This window comes from Chiloscyllium punctatum, chromosome 15, assembly GCF_047496795.1.
Source record: "Chiloscyllium punctatum isolate Juve2018m chromosome 15, sChiPun1.3, whole genome shotgun sequence".
NCBI classification, from domain to species: domain Eukaryota; kingdom Metazoa; phylum Chordata; class Chondrichthyes; order Orectolobiformes; family Hemiscylliidae; genus Chiloscyllium; species Chiloscyllium punctatum.
Window position 1 is genome coordinate 9,607,073 of NC_092753.1, and position 26,668 is coordinate 9,633,740.

At 42.2% G+C, this 26,668-nt stretch overlaps 1 protein-coding gene across 1 annotated transcript in view; it reads left to right on the forward strand.

The window, feature by feature from the left end:
• rubcnl (rubicon like autophagy enhancer) overlaps positions 1-26,668 on the forward strand; it is a 78,128-nt gene that overhangs the window by 15,692 nt on the left and 35,768 nt on the right. Inside the window, exons 4-9 of the mRNA XM_072584587.1 lie at positions 6,544-6,661; positions 8,867-9,343; positions 9,630-9,727; positions 17,523-17,718; positions 22,715-22,837; positions 25,013-25,064. Coding sequence (XP_072440688.1) covers positions 6,544-6,661; positions 8,867-9,343; positions 9,630-9,727; positions 17,523-17,718; positions 22,715-22,837; positions 25,013-25,064 — 1,064 coding nt within the window. The remainder of the gene's footprint in view (positions 1-6,543; positions 6,662-8,866; positions 9,344-9,629; positions 9,728-17,522; positions 17,719-22,714; positions 22,838-25,012; positions 25,065-26,668) is intronic.

Consider the following 26,668-nt stretch of genomic DNA (forward strand, 5'->3'; position numbering starts at 1 on the left):
TCCTGACAAAAACCAAGCCTGTAGATTAGTGAGCAAGTTGTCAGCAAGTAAGGATAACATGATCGACACAATAAATTTGCATTTACAGAAAGTCTTTGTTCTGATGATGCATAGTAGATTCATGACTAAGCTCTGACCTTATGGAGTTAAGGGATGAGTAGCAGGTGAGCTGCTGGTCAGCTACAAAACAGGGAGGGTTAGTAGAATAAATAAAAATGGGAAATACTCAGCAGGTCAGACAGCAGCCGTGGAGAGAGAAACAGAGTTTGTATTTCAGGTTAATAACTACAACCCAACAGAGTCAAAGACGTTTGCTCAGACTGGTAGAAGCTGAAAAGTGATGTTCCACAAGATTTAGTGCAGACACGACTGCTGCTCACCATTTATATGAACGATTCTCAAATGGGAAGAACAATTTCAAACTCCACAGTATGACTCGAGATTGGAGGTTCGAAACAAAGATTACAGCAGAATTTAATTTTTAAAAAAAATTCACTTGCGTGACGTGGGCATCCATTTATTGCACGTCCCCAGTTGCCCCTTGAGAAGGTGGTGGTTAGCTGCCTTCTTGAGCCACCGCAGTCCACGTGCTGTAGGTTGACCCACATTGCCTGGAGAGAGGGAATTCCAATATTTTGACCCAGCGACAGTAGAGGAACAGTGATACATTTCCAAGTCAGGATGGCGAGTGGCTTGGAGGCAACTTGCAGGGGGGTAATGTTCCCTAGTATCTGCTGTCTTTGTCCTTCTAAATGGAAATGGGCCTTCTCCCTACAAGGACTGGGCGATGGTCACTCTCACTGATATGGTCATGGACAAATGCATCTGTAGGTTGGTAAGGATGAGGTTAAGTATGCTTTTCCCTCTTGTTGGCTCCCTCACCATCTGCTCAGACACAGTCTAGCAACAATGTCCTTTTAGGACCTGACCAGCTCAAACAGTAGTACTGATGTTGAGCCACTCTTGGTGGTGGACATTGAAATCCCCCACTCAGAGTACAATTTGCACTCTTGCCACCCTCAAGTCAACTTGTTGAATGCGTGTTCACCTCGCAGCTTACTTTTTAGTATAGATGGAAGGAGTTGGTACGATTTGGTAGGTGTAATGATGGAGCTGTAAAAAAGGCAAGAGTCCAAATTAGAACCGCCAAGTGAGATAGGGATACATATTCACAAATCAAAGATAGCAGCACAAGTTAACAGATGCAGAAAGGTGGAAACAAAGTCCCAAGTTTATTTCTAGAGGAATAGAATGAAAAGTGAGGAATTTATGTGAAACATGAAAAGAAACTTGGTTAGATCACATTTGAAGAACTGATCTGGTCTCAGCATGCAAAATATAGACAGAGATATTCGAGAAAACGCAAACCAGGATGAAACCAGAACAGAGAAGGTAAGTTGAACACGTTTGGACTGTCTTCTCTGGAAAAAAAACAAGGTTGAGAGCAGACCTAATGGAGCTTGTTCAAATTATGAAGAGATTTTGATAGGATGGAACACAAAGGCAGCAAATATGGGAATCCCGCACCCTGCAAGTTCCCTTCCATGCCAGTCACCATTCAGACCTGGAAATAGCTCACCATTCCTACAGTGTCACTGGGTCAAAATCCTTGAATCGCCTCCCCAAGGGCATTGTGGGTCTACTTACAGCAGACAGACTGCATTGGTTCAAGATGGCAGCTCACCACCCCCTACTGCTGTGCAAGAAGTCTGGCTCAAATTAGTACATAAAAATGTAGAGAAGATGTTGCCAAATTGCGAGGAAGGAGAAAATTATACATCAAAAAACCATGATAACCATGAAAACTCTTGCAAAAAAAAATATTCAAGATAAACTTCTGTTTCCATGAGGATATGGAACACTGTACCACACAGAGCATTTGAAGCATCTAACATTGAAATATTTATTCAGTTTCATCTTAAAGCCATGAGGTAAAAAGGAATATTGGGGCGGCATGGTGGCTTAGTGGTTAGCACTGCTGCCTCACAGCGCCAGGGACCGGGTTCAATTCCAGCCTTGGGCAACACTCTGTGTGGAGTTTGCACATTCTCCCCGTGTCTGCGTGGGTTTCCTCCAGGTGCTCCGGTTTCCTCCCACCGTCCAAAGACGTGCAGGTTAGGTGAGTTGGCCATGTTAAATTTACCTAACACTACAGGCAAGGGGTAAATGTAGGGGTATGGGTGGGTTGCGCTTCGGCAGGGTGGTGTGGACTTGTAGGGCTGAAGGGCCTGTTTCCACACTAAGTAATCTAATCTAAATAGCCCATAGTGTTCAGGGATATGTAGGTTAGGTAGATTAGTCAGGGGTAAATGTAGAGTTGTAAGGGAATGGGTCTGGGTGGGTCCCTCTTCAGAGGGTCGGTGTGGACTTGTTGGGCCAAAGGGCCTGTTTATATACTGTAGGGATTTTAATTCCAATATAAAGATTTCTTTACTGTGAGATGCAGTATGGTGGGACAAGCCCTATTTTGAGTATAATCATTGGCCTGAAACTGGTCAAACCTGTTTCTGTAAAGTCTGCGTCATTCTGCTAAGTACATGACCAAGATAATCTTACTAATATACCACATAAAACTTGCTCTGAAAAGAATGGCTGCTGCCCGAAAAGACTTACTTAGAAGAACTAGAAGGACGCAATATTTCAGGCAGCATTCTCTGCCCATCATCTGGAAGCAGCAGCAAGACGAATCTCAGTGAAAGGGGTAGACCAGGAGAATGAGCATATCAGAAAATTGGAACAAAGAGGCAGAAGGAGGCCACTCAACAAGCTGAGAGTGCTCCGCCAATTAGATCATAGAAATATTGGACATAGGAGCAGAGTAGGTTCCTATTCAAAACTGCTGCCATTCAGTTGGCTAATGGCTGCTCATCTACTATCCCCATATCACGGAATATTGTCCTTCATTGCTGCAGGGATGGAGTTTAAAATTAAGGGAGGGTATGCTGTATCTGTATAGGGTGCTGGTGAGGCCACACCTTGGAGTACGGTGTGCAGTTTTGGTCTCCTTACTAAAGAAAGGATTAACCGGCACTGGAGGAGGTTCATTAGGTTAGTTCCAGAGTTGAGAATGTTGCCTTATGAGGAGGGATTGAGTTGACTGGGATTATACACATTGGAAGTTAGAAGAGTAAGGCGGGGGGGGGGGGGGGTGTCTTATTGAAACATGTAAAATTATGAAGGGAGTAGGTAAGAAAGAAGCAGGGAGGCTGTTTCCACTGGCAGGTGAAACTAGAACTAGGGGCACAGCCTCAAAACAAGAGGGAAGCAGATTTAGGACTGAGTTGAGGAGGAACCTCTTAACTCAAAGGGTTGTGATTTCCCTGCCCAATGAAGCAGTTGAGGTTACCTCATTGAGAGTGTTTTTAAGTCAAACATAGACAGACTTTTCAACAGTAAAGCAATTAAAGATTATGATGAGTGGGTGGGTAAGTTGAGCTGAGTCCATGAAAAGATCAAAGTTAAAAGTCACAACACCAGGTTATAGTCCAACAGGTTTAATTGGATGCACTAGCTTTTGGAGTGCTGCTCTATCATCAGGACAACCACCTGATGAAGGAGCAATGCTCCAAAAGCTAGTGCTTCCAATTAAACCTGTTGGACTATAACCTGGTGTCGTGTGATTTTTAACTTTGTACACCCCAGTCCCACACCGGCATCTCCAAATCACAAAAAGATTAGTCATGATCTAATTGAATAACAAAGCAGGCTTGAAGGGCCACTCCTGCACCTAATTCTTATGTTCTTTGATGTCACCTGTTCCAAAAGCCTATTGATTTCTCTGTTAAGCACGGTTAATGACTGAGCTTCCCCAGCCCTCTGAGGGAGACAATCCCAAAAGATTCACTAACCTCTGGATAAAGCAACTCCTGGTCATCACAGTCCTCAATGGTCAGCCCCTTATTTTGAGATCACCAGGTAAGGGAAACTTGCATAGTGACCCAGTCTCCTCAATCTCTCTTCATCAACCAATCCTGCCATCCCAGGGATTAACCTCCATTGTACTCCCTCTGTGGTAGGTATATTTCACTTTAGAAAAGGGAACCAAAACTGCACACAATACTCCAGGTGCAGATTCACAAAGGTTCCTTGCAATTGCAGCAAACATAATCTGTTCTTGAATCATCTTTACAATGAAGGCCAACATACCATTTGCCTTCCTTACTGATTGCTGCACCTGCACGCTAGCTTTTTGTGGCTCATGAACAAGAAAACCCAGTATTAATGCAGCTTCACACTGCTCCCCTTTAAGGCCTTGTACCTTATTTATATTGTGGAACCACAAATGGAGAAGCAAGACAAAATCTTTCCAGATGGTTGGCATTATTGCAGGCTGCACCACAGCAGTTAAATGAGCGGTTCTAGTTTTTTTTAGTCATATGTCTGTTAAACTGACCCTTCATACTAAAGGGCATACAACCCAGTAATCACAAAATCATTCAGGAAAGTCAATAGACTGTTGACTCTACTGACACCATTTCTGTATCCTGCTCCCTGACAAACTCAAAGACCATGGATGTGTTCGTTCCTAATACTAATCAAGCACATTCATCAATTGGTAGGTGAGACACATTGTCCAAAAAAAAATTCTTATTTCTTACAAGGACCCTGCACTAGTGATAAAAGTTCAACTGTCAGTCTACTTTGGACTAGGTGCACACACCCAGCTCTGGGATCAGGACAAACTGGGTTGAAATGGTGCTTACTGATTACATCTCGTGAGTCTGACTTTCTCTGTCCAGCGGGGAGGGCTGAGGGAGAAAAGAAAAATTTAAAGCTGAAATGGAGGAAGGGAAGAGAATTTTACCCGTGGCCTTGTTTTAAAGGCAAAAATTGAGCAACTGTCAGGAAGTATGGATGAATTATAAAAGGCCTTACTTTTTTTGGCACCAGTTTAGGGTTCACTTTGTTTCAATGAGATTTACATCATGAAAAGCAGCAATACAAATGTCAGTTTTATCTGTACTCTGTTGCTGGTCTCAGTGTGATTGCGTTGTAGGAAGTTTAACAACTAACAATACCATTCCAAACATATTCACAATGAGTCTGAAATTCAATATTGCTCATGGCTTTTAAAAAACAAGTGTAACATGTGTTTACCAACCTGGTCAAACAGATGTCTGGAATGGGATAGGATATAAAGTTGTATCTTTTGACATTATACTTGTGCCACAAAATCCACTGGATCAAACTCTGTCACCCAACATATTGCTCAAATCTAGGGTCTTGCTGCCTTAATTTATCAGGCAGTTTAGATTAGATTAGATTACTTACAGTGTGGAAACAGGCCCTTCGGCCCAACAAGTCCACACCGCCCCGCCGAAGCGTAACCCACCCATACCCCTACATCTATATCTATATCTAACACTATACCTAACCTTACCTAACACTACGGGCAATTTAGCATGGCCAATTCACCTGACCTGCACATCTTTGGAGTGTGGGAGGAAACCGGAGCACCCGGAGGAAACCCACGCAGACACGGGGAGAACGTGCAAACTCCACACAGTCAGTCGCCTGAGGCGGGAATTGAACCCGGGTCTCTGGCGCTGTGAGGCAGCAGTGCTAACCACTGTGCCACCGTGTTCGTGGCTTAATAAGAACTTTTACAAAAAAAAAGATACTGGTTACATCATGATACAAAAGTCAATTTATGAAATGGGGTGAAGTTAGCACATGCTTTTAATTTTCAGAGGACGTTGCATCCCTGTTAGAATAATGATTTGGGGGGGGGGGGAGGTGGAAATCTCATTTTCTTAATCCCACACCCTCTTAAAGGGGCACTGTTTTCATGAAAAGGTTTTATTGCAAAAATAGGAATGAGAAGAATTGACAGATCACTAAAGATGTTGCACCCAAGTGATTGGAATAAATATATTCACTTCTTGTGTGCTGGCAAACAAATAACGGATAATCAGCAAACACTTTATTTTCAAATAGACAGTGTCACTTTAAAAACCCCAAGTCCCTGTTTAAATAGTTCTACAACTTTGTCACTGTTTCCAGTTGTGAACTTCCTGTATAATTGTTTGTCTTTCACTATATAACAGTGAGTCCCACTTATGTTAACACCCTACACTCTTGCATCTTTTATACTTATTTAATTTTGAAGAAATTTATTGCCTGTCTTGGTATGAACTCATTTGACTTTGTGAGGTCTTGGTCTGCTTTCCTCTGTGCTCCTCCATACTTTAACCAGGTTAGTGGGAAGCTTAATCTGCTTGATTACCAGAGTGAAGCCTGCCGGAATAAAGTTTACCAGACCTTCAATGTAAAAAAAAATTAAAACCCCAAGTCTGTTCCTTTCAGGGGAATTAGTCAAGATCAGATGGTGAACTAGTGGCTGTCTCCACCTGGTCTTTTTACCAATCAGGTTGCTTTAATTCCATACAGTGAGCATCTTCAACTCCATTAAGCTGAGAATCTCTTTCCCTCCAGTTCATGTCTTGTTGTCTCTTCCATTGGGTGATTGATCTTGTTGTCTTTTCTATTGGGTGATTGATCTTGTTGTCAGTTTCAGTTCTCTTTTCTGTTTTACTGATACAGCAGGCAAGGGAGAGCAGCTTATTGCCTGTATCTGAGGCAAAGGCGGTATCTGCCTCAGGATTCCATCTGAACACCTTGTGTTTACCGCCCCAGTCACCGTCTACCTCAGCACTGTCAGGTATTTGGTTTTATTTTATTCTCTGTTTGATTTGAACTCTGAAATGGTGTTAAATGTAAAGCTTGTGAGTCATGTTCTATTCTACCTCTCCAATCTTTGATTCAGTCAGGCTTGCAGTAGAATGCTTCTACGTCGGTAAGCTGCAGGATTTTGTATGTCCATTACAATGTTTTCATGGTAAGAAAGGGGTTCAAGTCCCACTTGCTCCAGAGGTGTGTAATCACATCTCTAACAAGTTCATTTAGAAAGTATCTACAAGTTTGTTTCTTCCTGAAAACTGGTAAATTGTTTCATTCCCATGGCAACTCCCTGATCAATCAGTGTCCACCTGCCTGGTTTGAGAACTAAAATTGGCAGTTACCTGCTCTCGTTAGATCTCCATGGTGAATGATGGCTTGACCAATCAGAACTCTCTTCTCATTGCTGTTTCAATTGGTGACTCTCTGAGGGTTCTTGTGTGGTACAGTTGTAGTCTCTCAAACTCTAGATTGGTGAGGCCTTGGTACAAATCTGTCCCCCTCCCCCTTCAGAGGTGTATAATAATATCTGAGCAGGTAGAATGGAAAAGTAGGTGTGTAGAGAAAACAAGTGCTTCTGATGGGGGTTCTTCTGGTGCAATAGTAGTGTCCCTATATCTGAGTCAGGAGGCCAGGGTTCAAATCCCACTTGCTCCAGAGATGTGTAATCACATCTTTGAACAAGTTTATTTGGAAAGTATCTGCAAGTTTGTTTCTTCCTTCATGGTCTTGAAATAATCAAAACCAGACTTTTGATTCCTTCCTGTTTCTTTAGTGTGTTTAAGCTCTCTTCAATTACTTCTGTGGAGGACTCTTTTTTTTTGTTTTAAAAAAAATGCTTTTATGCAACACTAATTTGCCTCAGATTCAACAACAGAAAGATAAAACCAAAGTAGCTCTTTCTGTCTGGGAGGTGGAATTTATTTTCTATGTTTTACTTGTTTCTCAATGTTACTTAAATTGGGGTTTGCTGTTTAATGGAAATGTACCTTTTTTTTAAAACTGGGCTCTTGTGGCATATTGGTAGTCTCCTCCTTTCCTCTAGGCCTGTGGTTCCAAGACACATATTGTTATACACTTGATCAAATTGGTTTAAATTTAATCCAGCTCTCAATATTTACTGAAATGAGTTTTTATATATTAAAAAAAATATCTACAGGATGAGGGCTTTGGCTTGCCCAGCACTTATTGTCCATCCCTAATTGCTCGGAGGGCAGTTAAGAATCCACCATATTTCATAGGTTGAGAGTCACACGTAGGCCAGGTAAGGATGGTAGTTCCCTTCTGTAAAGGGCATTAGTTAACCAGATTTGTTGTTTTCCAATAGTGTTGGATCCAGACTTTCACTCATCTACATTATTGGCAGATAGTGTGGCGTTACCATGTATTTTTTGACCTATCTTTTTGTGATTGATACAAGAGCTGTTGGTGGCTGCACGACTCTGACTCCAAACATTATTCCCTATCTCAGTCTTCTTCTGTGATTACACCCCCTGTTTCTAGACTCAGCAGCCAGGGAAACCTGTAAGCATCTTTTACATTTCATTGCAGTTGCCACTTATTCTTTGACACTCTAGAGCATGTGTGTCCAGTTTCTCCAATCTCGTGTCAGAAGGTAGTCCAACATTTCCAGGGATTAAATCTGGCCCACCTCCATTATGCTCCTTCCATGCTTCCTTGGGTAAGGAGACCAAAAGTGTACATGCTACTCTAGATGCAGGCACAGCAATGCCCCTTTTTTTTATTCTAAAATTCTTGCAATAAAAGTCAACTTTCCCTTTGCCTTCCTTTTTATGCGTCTGCATGTTAACTTAGTGTTTCAGAAGCAACAACACCCTGAATGCCAGCACTTAAGAAATGTTAGGTCTATCTTTTTACTTCCTTACCAAAGTAGATGAATTCTTGGTTATTGACATTATTGACATTCCCCATTCATGGATACTTATGTTAGTCTTTTTCCCATTTCTGGATGGTAATTTCAAAGATTTCCTGAGCACGATGCAGGTTAGAAACCACTGGAGATCATGATCTCCTCATTGCTTTGACCCTTGTTTAATGGAGCACATTGAATAGGGGTTTATTGCATTGTACTGTCCATCTTGAATTCTTTTAACCAAATTGTCTATTCATTGATAACACTGTCAGCAAAATTTAACTGATCTTGTTTGTGGTTCTTTATTTTTGACAGATGAATACTCCACACCAGCAGTGATGGGCCAGACTGCAGTGCACCCAGGCCAACCCTCAAGCAATCCAGAAGCCATCAAAGAGATCCTGAGCTCTGTATTGGACACCTTTGATGGCTTCAAACCTCCTCTCACAGAGAACTGTACAGCCATTACAAGGCTATCTTCATTGACTGTGTTTCAAGATGGAGCTTCGAAGGATCTTTGGGACAGTCGTGGTAAAGATGGAGAACAGCGGCACTGTGTGGAGATTGCTATGATGACCTGTCAAGGTGATTCATGCAGCAGTAGTTCATCACTGACTCACTCTCCTGAAAAATCCTCAAGTCGTATTATATTCAACCCTTTCAGCAAACTCTTGACCTCTGTACAGTCAACAGCTTCCAGGCACATGAGCTTCACAGGAGTTCCACCTGCAGTGTCTAAGGCCAAAGAACCCCATTATCAACGCTCTCAGTCAGACTCAAACATCCATCCAGGTAAAAGATGTTCATATGAACAATATTGCTTTCGCAACAGTAGTGAATAATAAGAATTGCAATTCAGATGCAGCAAATATGGGAAACAGAATGGCAGGAGATATGTGAAGAATGGTACAACTCAGTTGGGTATCTGAAATTTCTGAATCAGAAGTTGTACTTGTTTTCATACATATGTTTAGCATTTTTAAGGTGGTTTAAGGCAAAGGATTTGCTCTATCTGTTTTAAATTTCTCCCTTTTTTTTCTTCCCCCATTGTGAATCTAAAATTTCTGTCTTTCCACAGAGAGAGCACAACATGGGCCAAATAACAGACCGGAGACTATTGTGTACACGAGTTATCTCTCCAACCCTAGTTTCAGTGCAAGTAGAGCTCAGGAAAGGGTAAGATGTTATCCACAAAGCTCTGGTTTAAGTTTTTTGTTCACTTGTACAAGGTTTAACTTTTTTTTTAAAACTGCTGTCTGAATTTGTCTTTGTTTTGCGACTCGTATCAGTCATGTTCAGGATTGTCAATTAAATATAGGTGATACATCAGCGTGTAAAATATTTTTAATGTAAAGAGTTGACAATTTACAAGTTTTTCAAAACTGTGGATAATGTACTTCAGTATCACTCGATCTGTGCTGGCACTTGCTCCTTTTTTGTTTTAAACTGCGGAAATGCATTGAGGTGGAATTTTCAGAGCTGTACAGCACAAAAACGGACCCTTTGGTCTAACTTGTCCACGCCAACCAGATATCCTAAATTGATCTAGTCCCGTTTGTCAGCACTTGGCCCATATCCCTCTAAATCCTTCCTATTCATGTGCCCATTCAGATGCCTTTTAAATGCTCTAATTGTACCAGTCTCCTCCACTTCCTCTGGCAGCTCATTCCATACACGTACCACCCTCTGAAAGAGTTGTCTCTTGCGTCACCTTGAGCAAAGGCAGTTCAATGAAATGAAATAAAGTCAATGTTGGTGGAAACCAATAGTCCAATGTTGCTTTTCCAAGTTGACTAACTGGACCATCCGAAATACTGACATGTACCTTCTTGCAATGGGAAAGAAAGGTCAAACTCAAACTCAAACCCTATGTCTATCAGGAATTCAGTTGTGCATGTCAGCAACTGATTTTTAAATTTGTTGAATGCCCCAGCTGGACTTGTTTCTATTTTTGCATTGCAGTTCTGGAACCCAATTATTAAAATAGAAGTCAGTGAAGGGTCACCAGTTGGACAAGGCTCAGAATAAATGAAAAAGAGCATAGATACAGGGTTATGAATGAGCAAATAAACTGCTTTTTCACTGTTACAGAAATTATACAATGCATTTGATAGAGGGTTTGAAATGTCGTCATTTTTTTTTTGAGATGAGAAGTCCTATTTAAATCTGTCGAGTCTTCCAGCCCAGAAACAGACCCTTGGGTCCAACCAGTCCACGCTGACCATTATCCCAAACTAAACTAGTTTTGCATGCTCCTGCCCATATTCCTTCCAACCTTTCCGAATTCACATACTTATCCAAATGTCTTCTTTTTAAATGCTGTAACTGTACCCACATTAACCACTTCCTCTGGAAGTTCATTCCACATCCTGTTTATATATGAATAATCCACTTTCAGGCACCTGGTTTTACAATAGTTGAGATAAAGCAGTTAATGTTACTAAATATGTATTAAACTGTCATTATTACCATTTAACCAGGACAACTGAAAGCAGCAAGGTGTAACTTTCTTAACATAGGTCTCCTAAACCAACATGGACACAGTACAGGGATGGGATGATTGTTGAGATTTACATGAAGCTGGCAGGACTGTTTTACGCACTTACCTTCTCACAGTAACTGTCAAGGGGGCTTAAGGATAACTTCAAAAGCAGGTTACACCATTTAACGTTGAAGAGGAGGGTGTGACTTCAGTGCGGAATTTTGCTATCTCCTTATCTATGTCTCTCATGATTTCATAGACCTCTAAGGTCTCCTATACGCCAGGAGAAAGAGTCCCAGTCTATTCAGCATCTCACTACAGCTGAGACCTTCCTGTCCTTTTTTTTTGTTTAAGATTCCTTCCCCGCCCCGCCCCGCCCCTGCATAAACCGTCCCCCAGTACTTTTGTTTTGAAGGACAAGAGTGTTCCTGGATGCCCTGGCCATTGCCAATGCAGAAGAAAGCTGTTATTGTATTCTGACTATAACAGAGACTATATTTCAAAAAGACTTGGGTGGCCACAGAGGACTTTGAGCTGTGCTGGGGCTGTGAAAGGTGCTATGTAAATGCATGACTTTGGAATAACACCAGTCTGAATGTTACCCCGGGTTGCTGCTCACAACAATGTTCCTTGACTCCAAGTTACAAGGAGAACCACAAACCCTAATCGTGCAAGCCCAGACTGTTCTCTTAATAGATGTAGATTCTAGTGTGAAAATGGATTCACTGGTTTTCCCAACAGACAAATAATCTTCCCTTTCACACATGACTGTGATTAGCTGAGGAGAGTGACAGAGAGGCTTGATGTTCGGGAGTGTTCACCCTCCCTTCCCAAAGAAGCAAGTGTGATTAGGCTGTGTTTCTGGGCTGTATGACTCTTCAGTCCAACCAGTCCATGTTGACCATTTCCCAAACTAATCTATTCCCACTTGCCTATGCTTGGACCATATCCCTCAAACTTTATGACTTGTACTTATCCAAATGTCTTTTTAAACGTTGTAACTGTAACTGTGTTCACCACTTCCTCTGAAAGTTCATTTCACACACAAACTACCCTCCGTTAAAACACAAAACTTGCCCCTCAGTCTCTTTAAATTCTCTGTCCTCTCACCTTTTTTTTTAAAAAGTATGTGTCCAAGCCTTGTAATCCCCATTCTGAGGAAATGAAACCTACAATTAACCCTATCTTTCCCCTCATGATTTTATAAACCTCTATATGGTCATCTCTCAATCCCCTACAGTCCAATGAAAGAAGTCCCAGCTTTTCTTTATAACCCAAGCCTTCCATATCCGGCAATAGCACTCTCCTTTCCCTGTCTGATTTTGTAAGGATTGACTATCAGTGTGGACTTCTCTTGTATAAAGTCTCATATTTGAAAATACCGAAAGAGGTCCCTGTTAGACAGTCCAACCTTCTGGTGCAGCAGCTCAAAGGACGGCATAACCTCCCGATTGAACAGTTCCCCAAACCAGAGATATCTCTGGACTCCCAAATTTTAAATGTAGCATCTGTCAGCCCTGACTGAAATCCCGATGTTCACACTATTGGGGTATAAGGGGAGGGTTTTTGCAGGTTACCCTCATCTTGTCACATTATCTTCCAGGCTTTAATTGTATTTATTACAATGGGGTTTTTACAAAAGTTCATAATAACTCATCTTGTCTATAAATAATAGGTTGATGAGGGGACATTTTGCTTGGGAGGTCTCAATATCTAACCAGATTGGGTCTCTTGTGACCCACAATCAATCAGCTACATAAGATAATAAGGAACTCAATTGGTACCCCCTGAAACCTGGAAAGTCCAGTCCTCCCTTTGCTTGTCAGAGCTGCCGCTTTTCTAACTTGATAAGGGGCTGTCTATGATTCCAAATAAAGGAGCCGAGCCAGCCGTAAAGCTTACGCAGCGCCTGTCTCGGCAGCATCAAGGGGGAGCATTCTTGTAGGATATAGAAGATGAGGTAGAATATTCACCTTAAGGCTACTCTGCTCAATCAGGATATTGGGAGATCTCTCCAGCGTTGAAGGTCCTGCCTTATTTTCTTGAAGTGAACATAATTGGCTTTATATAAGTTACTGGAGTAATAAAAGTACCTAAGTACAGAAAACATTCTCGTGACCATCAAAAGGGAAAACCAGATCTGTCTGGTAAATTGGGAGGCCTTGCCAGTATATCCAATGGCATGGCCTCCGATTTCATAAAATTGATTTTATAATCTGAGAACGTGCCGAATAGAGTGACCGTTTGAATTAAGCAGGGCACGGATGTCGAAGGATCACTTAAGAGGAGGAGGACATCATCTGCGTAGAGTAATTTTATGCTTGCCTGATCCAACCCTCTGAGCCGTTCTATTAGGGTCAGTTCGTATAGCTTCCGCTTGTGATTCAATCACTAGCGTAAATAATAATGGTGAGAGAGGGCATCCCTAGCGACAGCCTTTGCCAATGCTAAAGCTGTCTGAACTTAAACTGTTGATGATCACTGCTGCTTTGGGATCATTATATAACACTAAAACCCATTTCGTAAAGACCTCTCCAACACCAAACCATTCCAGCATATAAACCCGATATTGTTACCTGTTGTGGCAGGCTTGTATCAGTTTAAGATTCTTTTAATGTTATTATACACATATACAATCTTCTGGGGCCTTTCCCTTCTTGAGAATGAGAAATATTTGCCTCTCAACGAAGGCGGGAGGCAGCCCTGACTGTGTGTGAGTAATTGTACATATTTGAGTGGCCCAGCCAGTTCCCCTATGAAGAATTTATAGAACTCAATCTGGAATCTGTCTGGCCCAGGTGCTTTGCCACTCTGAAGCTGCCTAACCATGTCCTGTACCTCCTGGGTTACCAAGGGGGCATTCAAGATCGACACCTGCTCTGAGGTTAGGGCCGTAAGGGCCAAATTTTTAAAGAAAGACTCCATCTTCCCAGTTCTATCCTCACAGTCCTGCAACTTGTACAGTTCAAAATAGAACTTTCTAAAGGCTGTATTGATCTTTTTATGATCACAAGTCAGGGTACCAGCACTTTCTCTAATGATCGTAATGGCTTGGGGAGCCTTTTTCTTTCAGGCAAGGTATGCTAGATACCTGCCTGGCTTGTCACCATATTCAAATAATCTCTGCCTCATGAATAATATTTCCCTTTTTGCTGTTTGAGTAAGTGCAGTATTCAAGGCTGCCCTAAGGGCTGTGATCCTCTAACTTAGTAATGGAGGGCCTATCAACATACTCCATTTCAGCTGCCTTGAGGTGAGCCTCCAGTCGGTGCTGTTTCTCTCCCTTTTGTCTTTTCCGGGTCACAGAATATGAGATAATCAAGCCTTGCGCATATGCCTTAGTGGTCTCCCACATCATCAAAGGGTTACTAGCCTGAGTTGATATCCCAGAAGGTTTTGAATTCCTGTGAAAAATACTTTTATAAATTTGGTGCCTTTCAATAAGAGAGGATTCATACGCCAATGTCAGGGGGCCTATCCCATCATCCTTTTTTGATTTCCATAATACTGCAGCATGATCAGAAATGTTCCCTCCCCACCGCCGCTGCCTGGAGGAAGAATCCCACTGAGCAAAGACCATAGAAAATTCACATATGGTTTTAAAGAGTTTTAAAAAAATTACATCAACACCATTTTTAAAAAAAACTAAGTAAAAATAACACACAACATATTTGAAAGAAGACTTCCCACCCCCACCCCCCTCCCCTTGCTCTAGGGGGCACACTACCTACCAATACCCCCACTGTCACATCTCCTAGCTAAGGCCCTCCTCACAGCCCAGGCATTACAAAATTAAGTAAATTCAAGTGCCTTCTAAAACAGGAGTTAAAAGTGAGTGACCTACCACACTCCCACACCGTAACCTAGATACATTTAATAAAATGATATAAAATAGAAATATATAAAATTACAATCCCAGCAACTAAGGAAAGAAAACCCCACTCAAAAAAAACAAACCTCCCCCACAAATCAGATAAGCTGCACACGATATTAAAAGGAGACCCAAGAAAGAATAAAGAACAAGCCCCCCCGCCATCCCCAGGGAAAGATCGGTGAAAGAAAGGTAAACAAAAGGGGGGGCAAAATAAAGTTGCTATCCATACAGTTAAGTCCCGCAGTTTATTTGAAAGCATCCAGGAATTCTTTTACTTTCTCCGGTGATCCAAAGTTATATATGGATCTTCCATGGCTGAAGCGCAGTGTTGCTGGATATTGCTTGGAGAAAGGAATATTTAAGTCTCTCAATTGCTTCTTCACCTCATCGAGTGCCCTCCTCTTGTGGACCACGGCTTGACAGAAGTCCTGAAACAGCATTTTCTTGGAGCCCTTGTACATCATGGCCTGGGGCTCTTTCCCCAGGACTCTGGAGGCCTCTAGGAGCATTTGTTTTTCCTTATAACATTGAAGTCGGACTAGAACCAGGTGGGGGCGCTGATCCGACTCAGGTCTGCGTAAAGCAACCTGGTGGACCCGCTCCACCCACACCCGGCCTAGTCCCGACTCTAACTTCAATAATTGTGGGAGCCATCGCTCCAAGAAATCCACGAGTTGGCCTTCCTCCTGTTCAGGAAGGCCCAGCAGCCGAATATTTTTCCAATGACCTTGACCTGACCCACGGATGACTCTGCAGCAGTCTGAGGCCGTGGTCCATTGCTCCACCCCTCTGACATGTTGCCCAAGTTTTTCGATCTCTCTATCATGCTTCTGCAGCATGACCGAGATCAACTTCCACCTGGTCCAGGCCTCCTCGATAGATGTGTCCATCTTCTCCTGGAGCTTGATGATCTAAGATTAGGCTCTGCAGGTATGTTCCCCGAGGTGGCCATGGATGTCACTGTTGTGGGTGGAGGAGGGGGTCCTGCCTGTTGTGAGCTGCGGGAGGTTTTGTCCTTAGTCGCTTTTTAAAAAGCGCCAAACTGTTAAAGTTTGATTCAAAATGACTTGAGTGCTGAGCAAAGGCTATTTTTGAATGGTTTAAAAGGTGAGGGTGGGCACCCCACTTTGCCGGAGTCTCAGGCAGAGCACTGCAGACTCAGACCTACTGGGTCACTGCCATCTTGGATCTCCCCAACATGAGTTTTTAAATAACTAAGTATCTGAAAGATTTCAGTTTCTTTTAAGATTCTTTGTTTTAAATTTAAGTGTTTCTCAGAACATAGCGTGTGTGTGTGTGTGTGTGTGTGTGTATATATAGTCACAAACTTGATATGCTACTGTACAGAAGCAAATTAAGGAAATAAACGTTGGAGTTTGACTTTATTCAAACAAACTGAAGGCACTTCTTGCACATACAAGACTAGACTTAGGCATTTGAGACACTAGGAGGGCCTGTAAACTGAAAATTAACTTCAGAAGGAAGACCTCATTTAGTGATCTTTCCCCACTGCTCCTTGGCAGCAGTTGATCCAAGCTTAGTGCATCCCTCAGTACGTAGTCCTGGACCTTGGAATGTGCCAATCTGCAATACTCTGTCAGGGTCAACTCCTTGTTCTGGAAGACCAAAAGTTTCAGGCAGACTAAAGAATGTCTTTCACAGACAGTTGATGGTCCTCCAGGCACAGTTTTTGTCTGGGTGTGTGACCTGGGGAACAGACCATATAGCACAGAATCCTACGTCACAGAGATGCGTGGGACAAACCTTGACAAACACGACTGCATCTCTCTCCAGGCTTCCTTTGCAAAGGCACATTCCAGCAGGAGATGTACCCACCACCACCCCCTGTAGCTACTTCGAGGGCACCGTGCCATGATGCAGACCGACCAAGTGTATGCGAAGGATTGCTCCTCCAACCAAGCTGCTGTTTGTTGGAAAGTTCTGGCGATAAGTGACAGTTAGCTCAGGGATCCACACCCCCTCCTTTTTTTTTTCCCCTCAGGGTCTCCAGGATGCTCTGTGCGAACCACTTCCTGATGGATTTGTTGTCGAGTGTTTTAATCTTGTTCTTGAGCACTTCTTGTAATGTGCTGTGTGTTATGGATGGAAGTGCTTGGCTCCTAGTTCCACTCTTCCAGTCTGATTTGCCATGATACCATTGTCACCTGTTTAAAATGCGACCATTTTCCTCCCCCCTCCCCCCAACCTCTCTGTACGAGTTAGCAGCCCCAGTCATCTGGGACTGGCCCTTCCTCATTTGCTTGTTCTTGTACCACATTGTACACATTGCTATTGGACGATAGTACCATTCCTGACCTTTACTTGACACCTTTACAAATGGCAGATGTTCTATTACAGCAAAGGGGTATACATGTCATTCATAGAGCCCCAGAAATAGAAAATTCCCCATTGCCAGTTCTTAACACTTAGTGTTGGTCAAATAGAAAGGTACATTAATATTTAGCATTCAGTTTCATATTTTAGTGGGTGCGTTCGGGGATAAAGAGGTGATTGGGTGATAAGGTTAAAGATGGCGGGTGCTCTTGATTATGCTTATCATTTTTGACTTGGCGTCTCATGAATTTAATGAAGTAAGAACATTTTTATGTTAAAAGGAGAACACTCACCTGGTGGTAGCTGACATGGTAATCGCTGCGCTGGAGAATGTGAAGAGTAATATGTATGAACAAGCAGATCTTCTGGAAGACTGCAGCTTGGCGATTGTCCAAACCCCAGGAGATGAGATGAGCACCTGTATTAAGAAGGAAGCCCATTCCAACTCCGTGAACTCTGTAGATAGTGGTTATGAATGTAAGTATCAGCTTCCCTTGTGCTTGTATTTTAGCAAAAGTCATCAGAATCAAAGCACATGTACTTGTTCAACCTAATTTATTCTCTGATTTGTAATAAAAGTATGAAAAACTTTTTTAATGCATAGGGTGAAGAAACTGAGTGCAACTTGGATTTAAAGCACCATTGTCTTGGAACCTTTACTGAGATACAACAAATCCATCACACCACCTTTTTCCAGCATGGGATTGAGATCCCTTGTAATGCAACAAATCAATTTTTTTTATTTCAAGATTTATCCTTTATAGAAATAGTTTTGTTTTCTGTAATATGTAGATTCTATTTGTTTAGGCACTTCTTTTTATTTTTCTCCCCTCGTGCCCCCCACCACCACCAACTGGTCAATTTTGTCAGCACTGAAATACAATAGGTCTAGTTAAGTTTATCTTAACTTTCAAACGCAGACCTTAAATTCCATCCACCATATCGTTTACAAAGTCTGTCTCTATCCATTGGTGAGGAGACCAAAGTTGGACATGGTCTAACTTGATTCCACAATGAAATCTCCTTCACTTTTTCAACTGAAGTGGTGTTGGACAAGTTCTTTGGAGCTGCCTTTTTTTTTTCTTTAATTCATCATTTAATGACAATACACTTTTGTAATATGTGCACACAACCCAGCCTTTTGTGACAGTTTTGACTTTTCAATAATGTTGCCTACTCAAACCACGTTTTTCTACCTGCTATTGAATCAGTTTTTGTACCTCCTATAACGCTTGTCGAGACCGAACCTTCATTTCTTCTAGCACTTGTTTGATGGTTTGGCTCAGTTGTCTATTCTTAGTTTGTTTCATTATGGTCAGTTTGTGTCTTCAGAATTGCTAGAATTAGCTTTCATTTGTCAAGTACCCAAATTAGTACAGTGAAAAGTGTACAAGTCGCTGTTTATGGCACAGTCTTGCGTACATGTTCCCTAGGTACAGCTGCTTCAGTTGCACTACTTAGAAAAACAGAAGTTAAGAAGTCCAACATTAAGTTGAAGAATAAATTACAAAATGGAAGAAAAATGTTCAGTACAACTGTCTTCCAACCTATTCATGCTGGATCCTAGCATCCCATCTGTATTGGACCTTTCATCTAAACTGCACTGGGCTTCATCTCAGTTCATGCTGTGACTGTGCTTGTTATAAGGTAGCAAACTTCTAGAACAGCTGGTTTTAGTTCATGAAATAATCAATGGATGTTGGGGCAGGTGTCTGGGGGTTGATTAGAATATTTTAATTTTCCTGTTGGAGTAGGGTAAAGTCACTTGTTCAAACTAGTTTAAAGGTCTTTAAGCAGTAAGAAAGTACAACATAGAATTGGCATCCAGCACATTGAAAATGAACATGGTTTGATTTTATTCATCCACTAGATGTGGACATTGCTGGTTGTGCCACCATTTTGATCTCCCTGCAGAAGGTGGGGCTGAGCTGCCTCCTTGAACTGCTGTTGCCCATGTGCTGTAGGTAGACCTTGGGGAAGGAATTCTAGGATTTTGACCCAGTGACAACTGAGGGAATGGTAATATATTTCCAAGTCAGGATGTTGAGTGACTTGGAAGGGAACTTGCAGGTGGATGACTTTACCATCTATCTCCTGCCCTCTTCCTTCTAGATGGAAGTGGTCATGGGTTTGGAAGGTGCTGTTGGAGAAAGTTTGAGTTACTGCTGTGCAACCTTTTTGGTACAGTCTGCAACCGCAGTGTCAGTAGTGGAGAGCGGTTAGATGTTTAAAGTGGGCTGCTTGGTCTTGGATCATGTTAAGCTTCTTGAGTGTTGTGCAAGTGGGGCGTATTCCATCACACTCCTGACTTGTGCCTTGTAGATAGTGGACAGGCTGTGAGGAGTCTGGAGGTGAGTTACTCATTTCAGAATGCCTAGTCTGTGGCCTACTCTTCCAGTGGAATTCCATGGTATTAAATTCTATTAAATGTCAAGCGGACATGGTTAGATTATCTCTTGGATGATTCTTGGCACTTATTGCCCAAATGTTACTGCCCACTTATCAGTCCAAGAACAAATATTCTCCTGGTCTTGCTACATGTGAACATGGGCTGAAAGTTGAGATTCAGTGAAAATCCTCACCTTTGTCCTGCATCAAGGTCAAGTCAATGAGACAGCTGAAGATGTTGCGTCTAGGACAATTCCCTAAGGAAGTTCTGAGATGACTGACCTCCAACAACCATAACCGTTTTCCTATGTGCCAAGTATGTTCCCTACCAGTGGAGAGTTTGCCCCTGCTACCCACTGATTCCAGTTTTGCTAAGGCTCCTTGATGCCACACTCAGTTGAACATAGCCTTGATGTTAAATACTGTCACTTTCCCCTCCCCTCTAGAATTCTGCTCTTTCCAAGACTCTAATGAGGTCAGGAGCTGAATAGCCCTGGTGGAACCCAAACTGGGTGTCTCTTAACAGGCTATCACAAAGCAATTGCTGCTTGATGCCACTGATGACCCTTTTCAAACAATGATTGAAGTTGTCAGGTCCTGTAAGCGTTGGCAATATCCAGTCCCTCTAGCCCTTTCTTGTCGTCGCATGGAGTGCATCAAATTGGCTGAAGACTGGTATCTGTTGACCTGTGCACCACTGGAGGAGGCTGAGGTGATCATCCACTCGGCACTTCTGGCTGAAGATTGCTGCAAAGGCTTCAGCCTTCTCTTTTGCAATGACGAGCTGAGCTCTTCCATCATTGAGTGGGAATGTTTATGGAGCTACCTCCTGAGTAGCTGTGTAGTCATCCACCGTATGTGACTGGATCTGATCTGTTAGCCTTGGCTGTTTCACAAGTAGACCACTATCACCTCAACATGGTGACAGTTTTTTTGTAAGGTGTTTGATGCTGTTCCTGTCATGCCATCCTGCATTCTTCATTGAACCACAGTTGATCTCTTAGCTTGGTCATAATAGTAGAGTGGGAGATACATGGGTCCTAAGGTTACAGATGGTGAACCACAGCATGGGTATTTGCCATGTGAATATGGGACTTGGTTCCCACTGTACCATGGTCAGTCCTGCCAGTGCCACTGTCATGCGCCTTGATGGATTGAGAATGAAGTAAAGTTGGTTCCCTCAGACCTGACCAAACAATTATAGTTAGGGCTCAGCAGTTGTGGTGCTACTGAGACAGTCTTGCCGATTACTATCCGGGTGGATGGACTTTGTTCTCGGCACTTGCCAATGCTGCTTCCAAGTGATGCTCAACATGGAGTGCTGACTCATCAGCTGGGTGGCAGGGAGGGGGCTGTTGGTGACTGTGATTATCTGGTTTCCTTGTCTGTGTTTAACCTAGTGTCGTGAGAATTCATGCAGTTGTGATTTCAATAGAGTCATAATGTCTTACAGCACAGAGACATGCCTTTTGGCCCAAACTGGTCCATGCCAACTAAAAATGTCCATCCATGCTAACCCCATTTTCCTGCACTTGGCCCATGTCCTTCGAAACCTTTTTTTTTTCCTATCCATGTATTAGTCCAAATGCCTTTTTAAAATATTTAATGTACCCATCTCCAACACTTCTGCTAGCAGCTCATTCCATGTGTGCCACCACTCTTTTTTTTTTTAAAAATTGTCCCTTTAGGTTCCCTTTTTATTTTTTTTTTCCCCCTAAGCCTAAACTGATGTCCTCTATTTCCCCAATCCTGGGAAAAAGATTGCATACTCACACTATCCATGCCCCTCATGATCTTGGACACATCTAAGATTTACCCCCTCAGTCTCCTATACTCAAGGAAAAAAAGCCCTAGTTTGTCCAACCTCTCGCTATAACTCAGATCCTTGAGTCCTAGCAACGTCCTTGTAAATTCCTGCTGCACTTTTTTTTTCCCCCAGTTTAATAACATCCTTCTTTTGACCAGGTGATCAAAACTGAACACAATACTCCAAGTGCAGCCTCACTGACATTCTGTACAACTGCAACACAACTTCCCAGCTTCTATATTCAATGTCCTGACTGAAGACCAGTGTGCCAAAAGCCTCCTTAATTGCCCTGTCTTGTGATTTGCAACTTCACATTCAGCGAACCTTGCACCTAAACTCCAAGGTCCCTCTGCTCCCCTACACCCCTTAAGGCCCTACCATTCACCATGAAATTCCTACCTTGATTTGACTTTGTAAAGTGCAAGATCTCTCACTTACCCAATATTAAACTCCATTTGCCATTTCCTCAGCTGATGAAGGTCCTGCTGCAATTTCTGATAGTCTTACTCACTGTCCACGATACCACCTATTTTGGTGTCATCTTCAAATTTACTAATCGTGCCTTGTACGTTCTCATCCAAATCAGATAACAATCAACAAATGGGCCCAGCACCAATCCCTGAACTACACCACTAGTCGCAGGCCTCCAGTCTGACAAGCATTCTTTCACTATCACCCTCTGCTTCCTATCATCAAGCCAATTTTGTATCCAGCTTGCCCTAAATTGTGATCTAACCTTCCAGAGCAGCTGACCATGTGGAAGATTTTCAAAGGTCTTACTGAAATCCATGCAGGCTACATGTACCGCCCTGCCCTCATCAACATTTATTGTCACTTCATCAAAGAAGTCTAACAAATTTGAGGCATCATCTCCCACTCTGAAAGCCAGGCTGATGACTACTCCTCAAATCCTGTCTTTCCAAATGAGTGTGTACATCCTTCCTAATGGTATGCCACTGTCCCACCTCTTGTCATGTGCCCTCCCTGTGGAACAGGACACACACTCCGGGTTAGTGGTGTCACGGACATATAGAATCATCAATTATGGACACTTGCTTTTCTTGCCTGGGGGTTAACTCTTTTTTTTTTGTTTTAAAGTTGACCATGCTGATTGAAAGGACACCAGTTCAATGTCTTTAGAAATATCCAAAGCCTGTGAAGGAAATGAATGGTGTTTACAAATCGATCTGTTGAGTCAAATGCTCTTGGTTGTCTATTTTCAAGCTTCCTGACAATGTGCTCTCTCCTCTCTCTCTCTCTCTCTCTCTCTCTCTGCAGGTGGTTCGGCTACCCAGCTGGATGATTGCTCTGATGCTGGCTCCAAGTCTCTACTCGAAGACAAACAAAATGGTGATGCTGTTGGTGCTGATGACGATGATTATGATGATTTTGTGATAATAGGTACCGGTGTCAGAATAGACCTAGGTTCTATAGCCTTTTATCTCTGTTAATTGAATGGGGAAATGGTAATTACAGACTTAAAAGGGGACATTAGGGGAAATGAAATCTTATCCTATGATTGCAGTTCATAGCACAATTGGACAACTAAGATCCCAGAATGTAATCTGGCTTGATTGATAATAAGTTTTTGTCATTTCTGATTTTGGTTAATACTGTTCAGTTATCGATGGTCCCAAAAAGGCAATATTTTTCCTTAGCACAGAATAAACTGTATTAAAGTCCAAACCCTACACAATATAGACCACAGCAAAATCGTTTCAATCTGTTTCTTGACACTAGATTCAAATCTAGAGAAATTCTCCCTCTATATCAAATGTTCAAGACCAACTGAACTGTTCCTCTCTGGTTCTGTCCTGTGGACTCTTTAGTGGATACACTCCAGCTGAAAGCTCAGACACTCTCCGATTCCAGCAGTCTGTAGATTTTTAAGTATGCAATCCTCGCTTATAAACTGCATAAATGAAATGTTTCTTACTCTGAACTTAATCCTGGACCCCTTCGTTGTTTTCTAAAAAAAAAATTAAGTTCTTTGTACTTGTTTCTGACCCCAGTTAGGCCTCCTCCAAATGGCCTTAAACTCTTCAATCTCTGGATTCTTTAAACGAAGTCTTTATTATTCTGAACTAAAAATAAACCTTCGACCCTCCATGTTCACACTTGTCATAAGCACTACAAATTAAACAAAACTTCATATGGGGGGGCTCAGTGGTTAGCATTGAGTCTCCGTTCTAGGGACAAAGGTTCAATTACAGCCTTGAGCAATGCTGTGGAGTTTGCACATTCTCAGTGTCTGCGTGGGTTTCCTCTGGGTGCTCCAGTTCCCTCCCACAGTCCAAAGATACGCAGGTTAGGTGGATTGACTGTGCTAAATTGCCCACTGTGTTCGGGGATTGAGTGGGTTAGCTATGGGAAATAATGGATTAGTGGTGCTGGAAGAGCACAGCAGTTCAGGTAGCATCCAACGAGCAGCGAAATCGACGTCTATTTCACTAATCCAGTATTTGCTTTCCAGCATCTGCCGTCATTGTTTTTACCTAGCTATGGGAAATGCAGGGTTACACAATTAGGGTCAGGGCCTAGGTCAGGGTAGATTGCTCTTCAGAGGGCCAGTGTGGATTCGATTGGCCAAATGGCCTGCTTTCACAGTGTAGGGATTCTCTGATCTTATTCCATTAACAGACCAGGGGTTTACAATCACCTGGTCTCTGACTCTATACTGGACTGGATCACTATTTCAAAAGGACTGTCTGACTTCATTTTCAGGATGATTCTTTATTTTAAAATAGTGACACTCCCATATGCAACTAGTTTGAAATTCAGTATCTCGCCAATCTTTGCTTCTGTTCAAAGAGCTAATTGTCTGAGCTATAGTTTTACTTTTTCTGCTTTGACTGTAGAGCTGGTTTCTGGCTTCCATTGAAGTACAAAAACACACTACTTTGCCTAAATGCATGTGCGCAGTTTGTTACAATTACAGATTAAATGTTTCAATGTATAAACTAGTGGGTGTACTCTGTATAGTAACAAATATTCTAAAACGAAGTATTGAATCTACAATGCTTCTAGCTTTGGATTGTGAAGGAACAGCAATTAGCTGCCACTTTTTTAAATGTAAAAGCAACCAGTTTGCTAGTTACTTTCATTTGACAAACAGTTGAGTAATAGCAGTTAAAGTTGCCTGAAGGTGTCTCTTTTTTTGCTTTTTGACAGATGCATCTGTTCAGAGTTTATTTTGTTTGCAAATTTGTGTTTGTGATGCAAATAGTATTTTGTAGATTGTTGGTGCGATGCACATTTTATGGTAAAGCACTTGCACATTCTCAGTCCTGATAATAACAGCAAAGATTGATCATGTGAATCATTTAATTTTGAAATAAACTGGGGAGTTCCCAGTAAAGTACTTCCTTGGTTTCATTGACATCTTGTGTTGCAAGCCAACTCTTAGAAACCATTTAAATTTTAGTTTTAACACATTTTGGTGTTTACTTGCTTGAGTATTTAAAATTTATCTGCATTTGTTTGTTAAACACTTTTTTTTTTCTTCGCTTGACAAGGACTATAATTTTAAACTACCTACTTGATGTTTACTTCTGGACAATTTTTGTTTGTTTGCAGAATTTGATGACATCATTTTTGGTTCTGATGGCCCATTAAAATCGATAGAAAGGTAAAGGTTTTCTCAGTTACAGTTTACCTTCATCCATTTGTTGTTTTTTTTTCTCGCTAGTCCAATTTTTCAAACCATTTTCCATTAAATGAGAACAGCTGCCCTTCACTTTTGAAAAGCCTGCAATGTGATGTATAGCTTTGTAAACTTAGACTGTATGCTGGAATTGGAGAATTGGGTTGAAAGACCAGTGGTGACTATGGGAAACTTGACTTCCAACGTAGAGAGGACAAAATAGTCTGAGCCCCTGAGGCTGCTGTTCCTTTTTGAGCCTATTTGGGATAGAGTCATAGAGATATACAGCATGGAAATAGACCCTTTGGTCCAACCTGGTCCATGCCGACCAGATAACCCAACCCAACCTAGTCCCACCTGCCAGCACCCGGCCCATATCCCTCCAAACCCTTCCTATTCATATACCCATCCAGATGCCTCTTAAATCTGTGAGAAAGATTGGTTGAGTTGAATATGCATCCTGTTATTGCAAGAGATTGTTAGGCTTCCATCAATTAATGCATTAACAGTCCAACAAACTTCACTCAGAAGCATAGGACTGGAATACGTGCCCTGAATAAGGCTGCCTCGCAGTGTCTGGGACTAAGGTTCGATTCCAGCCTTTGGTGTTCGTGTGTGCTCACACAGTCCATGATAGGTGAATTGGCCATGGTAAATGCAGGGTTACAGGGATGGGGTGGGGTCTGGGTGGGGATGCACTTCAGGGTTGGTATGGACTCAATGGGCCAAATGGCCTCCTTCCAGCTGCAGAGTTTTTGGTTCGGAGTGTGTTAATCTCTCCAGCCTGTGTGGGACACAGCTTAAATGGAGCCTTGTTTTTACAGATAGCAAGTGGTTCTTGGAGATTGTTAAACTTTTTTTAAACCTTTTTTTTTCTCCTTTTGAATGCCAAGGGAGAGTGGAACTGCTCTTTCCCTCTCTTGTTTCTCATTCTGCACCCAATTTAGCTCTAATTCATTTCATTTCTTTTTTTCTTCCCTTCTAGTTCAGTGCCTGTCCTCTTTCTTCATTCTTAACAATGAGTAAATTTGTTGCCGTGGCTAATCACCTGTCTCCGTGTGCTGTAAATATCTTGGATGTTACATTCCAGAACTCTGTCCTTTTTAACCAATGTGTGGGTACTATACTCTATTTGGTCACTTGGCTAGATCTCTTTCCTCTGGTGTGGCGTCCAACATGAGGGGGCATAACCTGTCGGTGAGACTAAACAGCAATCACTTCAGGGAGCTCTCTTAACACAAGATAGTGAAATCTGGAACTCTCCTCAAAGCTGAGGACCAATTTAAAATATCCACCTTCTGATAGATGTCAGAGTCATAGAGATGTACAGAATGGAAACAGACCCTTTTGGTCTAACTCATTTTATCCTAAATAAATCTAGTCCCATTTGTCAGCACTTGGCTCATATCTCTCTAAAGCCCTTCCTATTCATATACCAATCCAGAAGTCTTTTAAATGCTGTTATTGTACCAGCCTCCACCACTTCCTCTGACAGCTCATTCTACATACACACCACACTCTCTGCCTGAAAAAGTTGCCCCTTGGGTCCCTCTTTATATCTTTCCTCTCTCCACTCCTGAACCTATGCC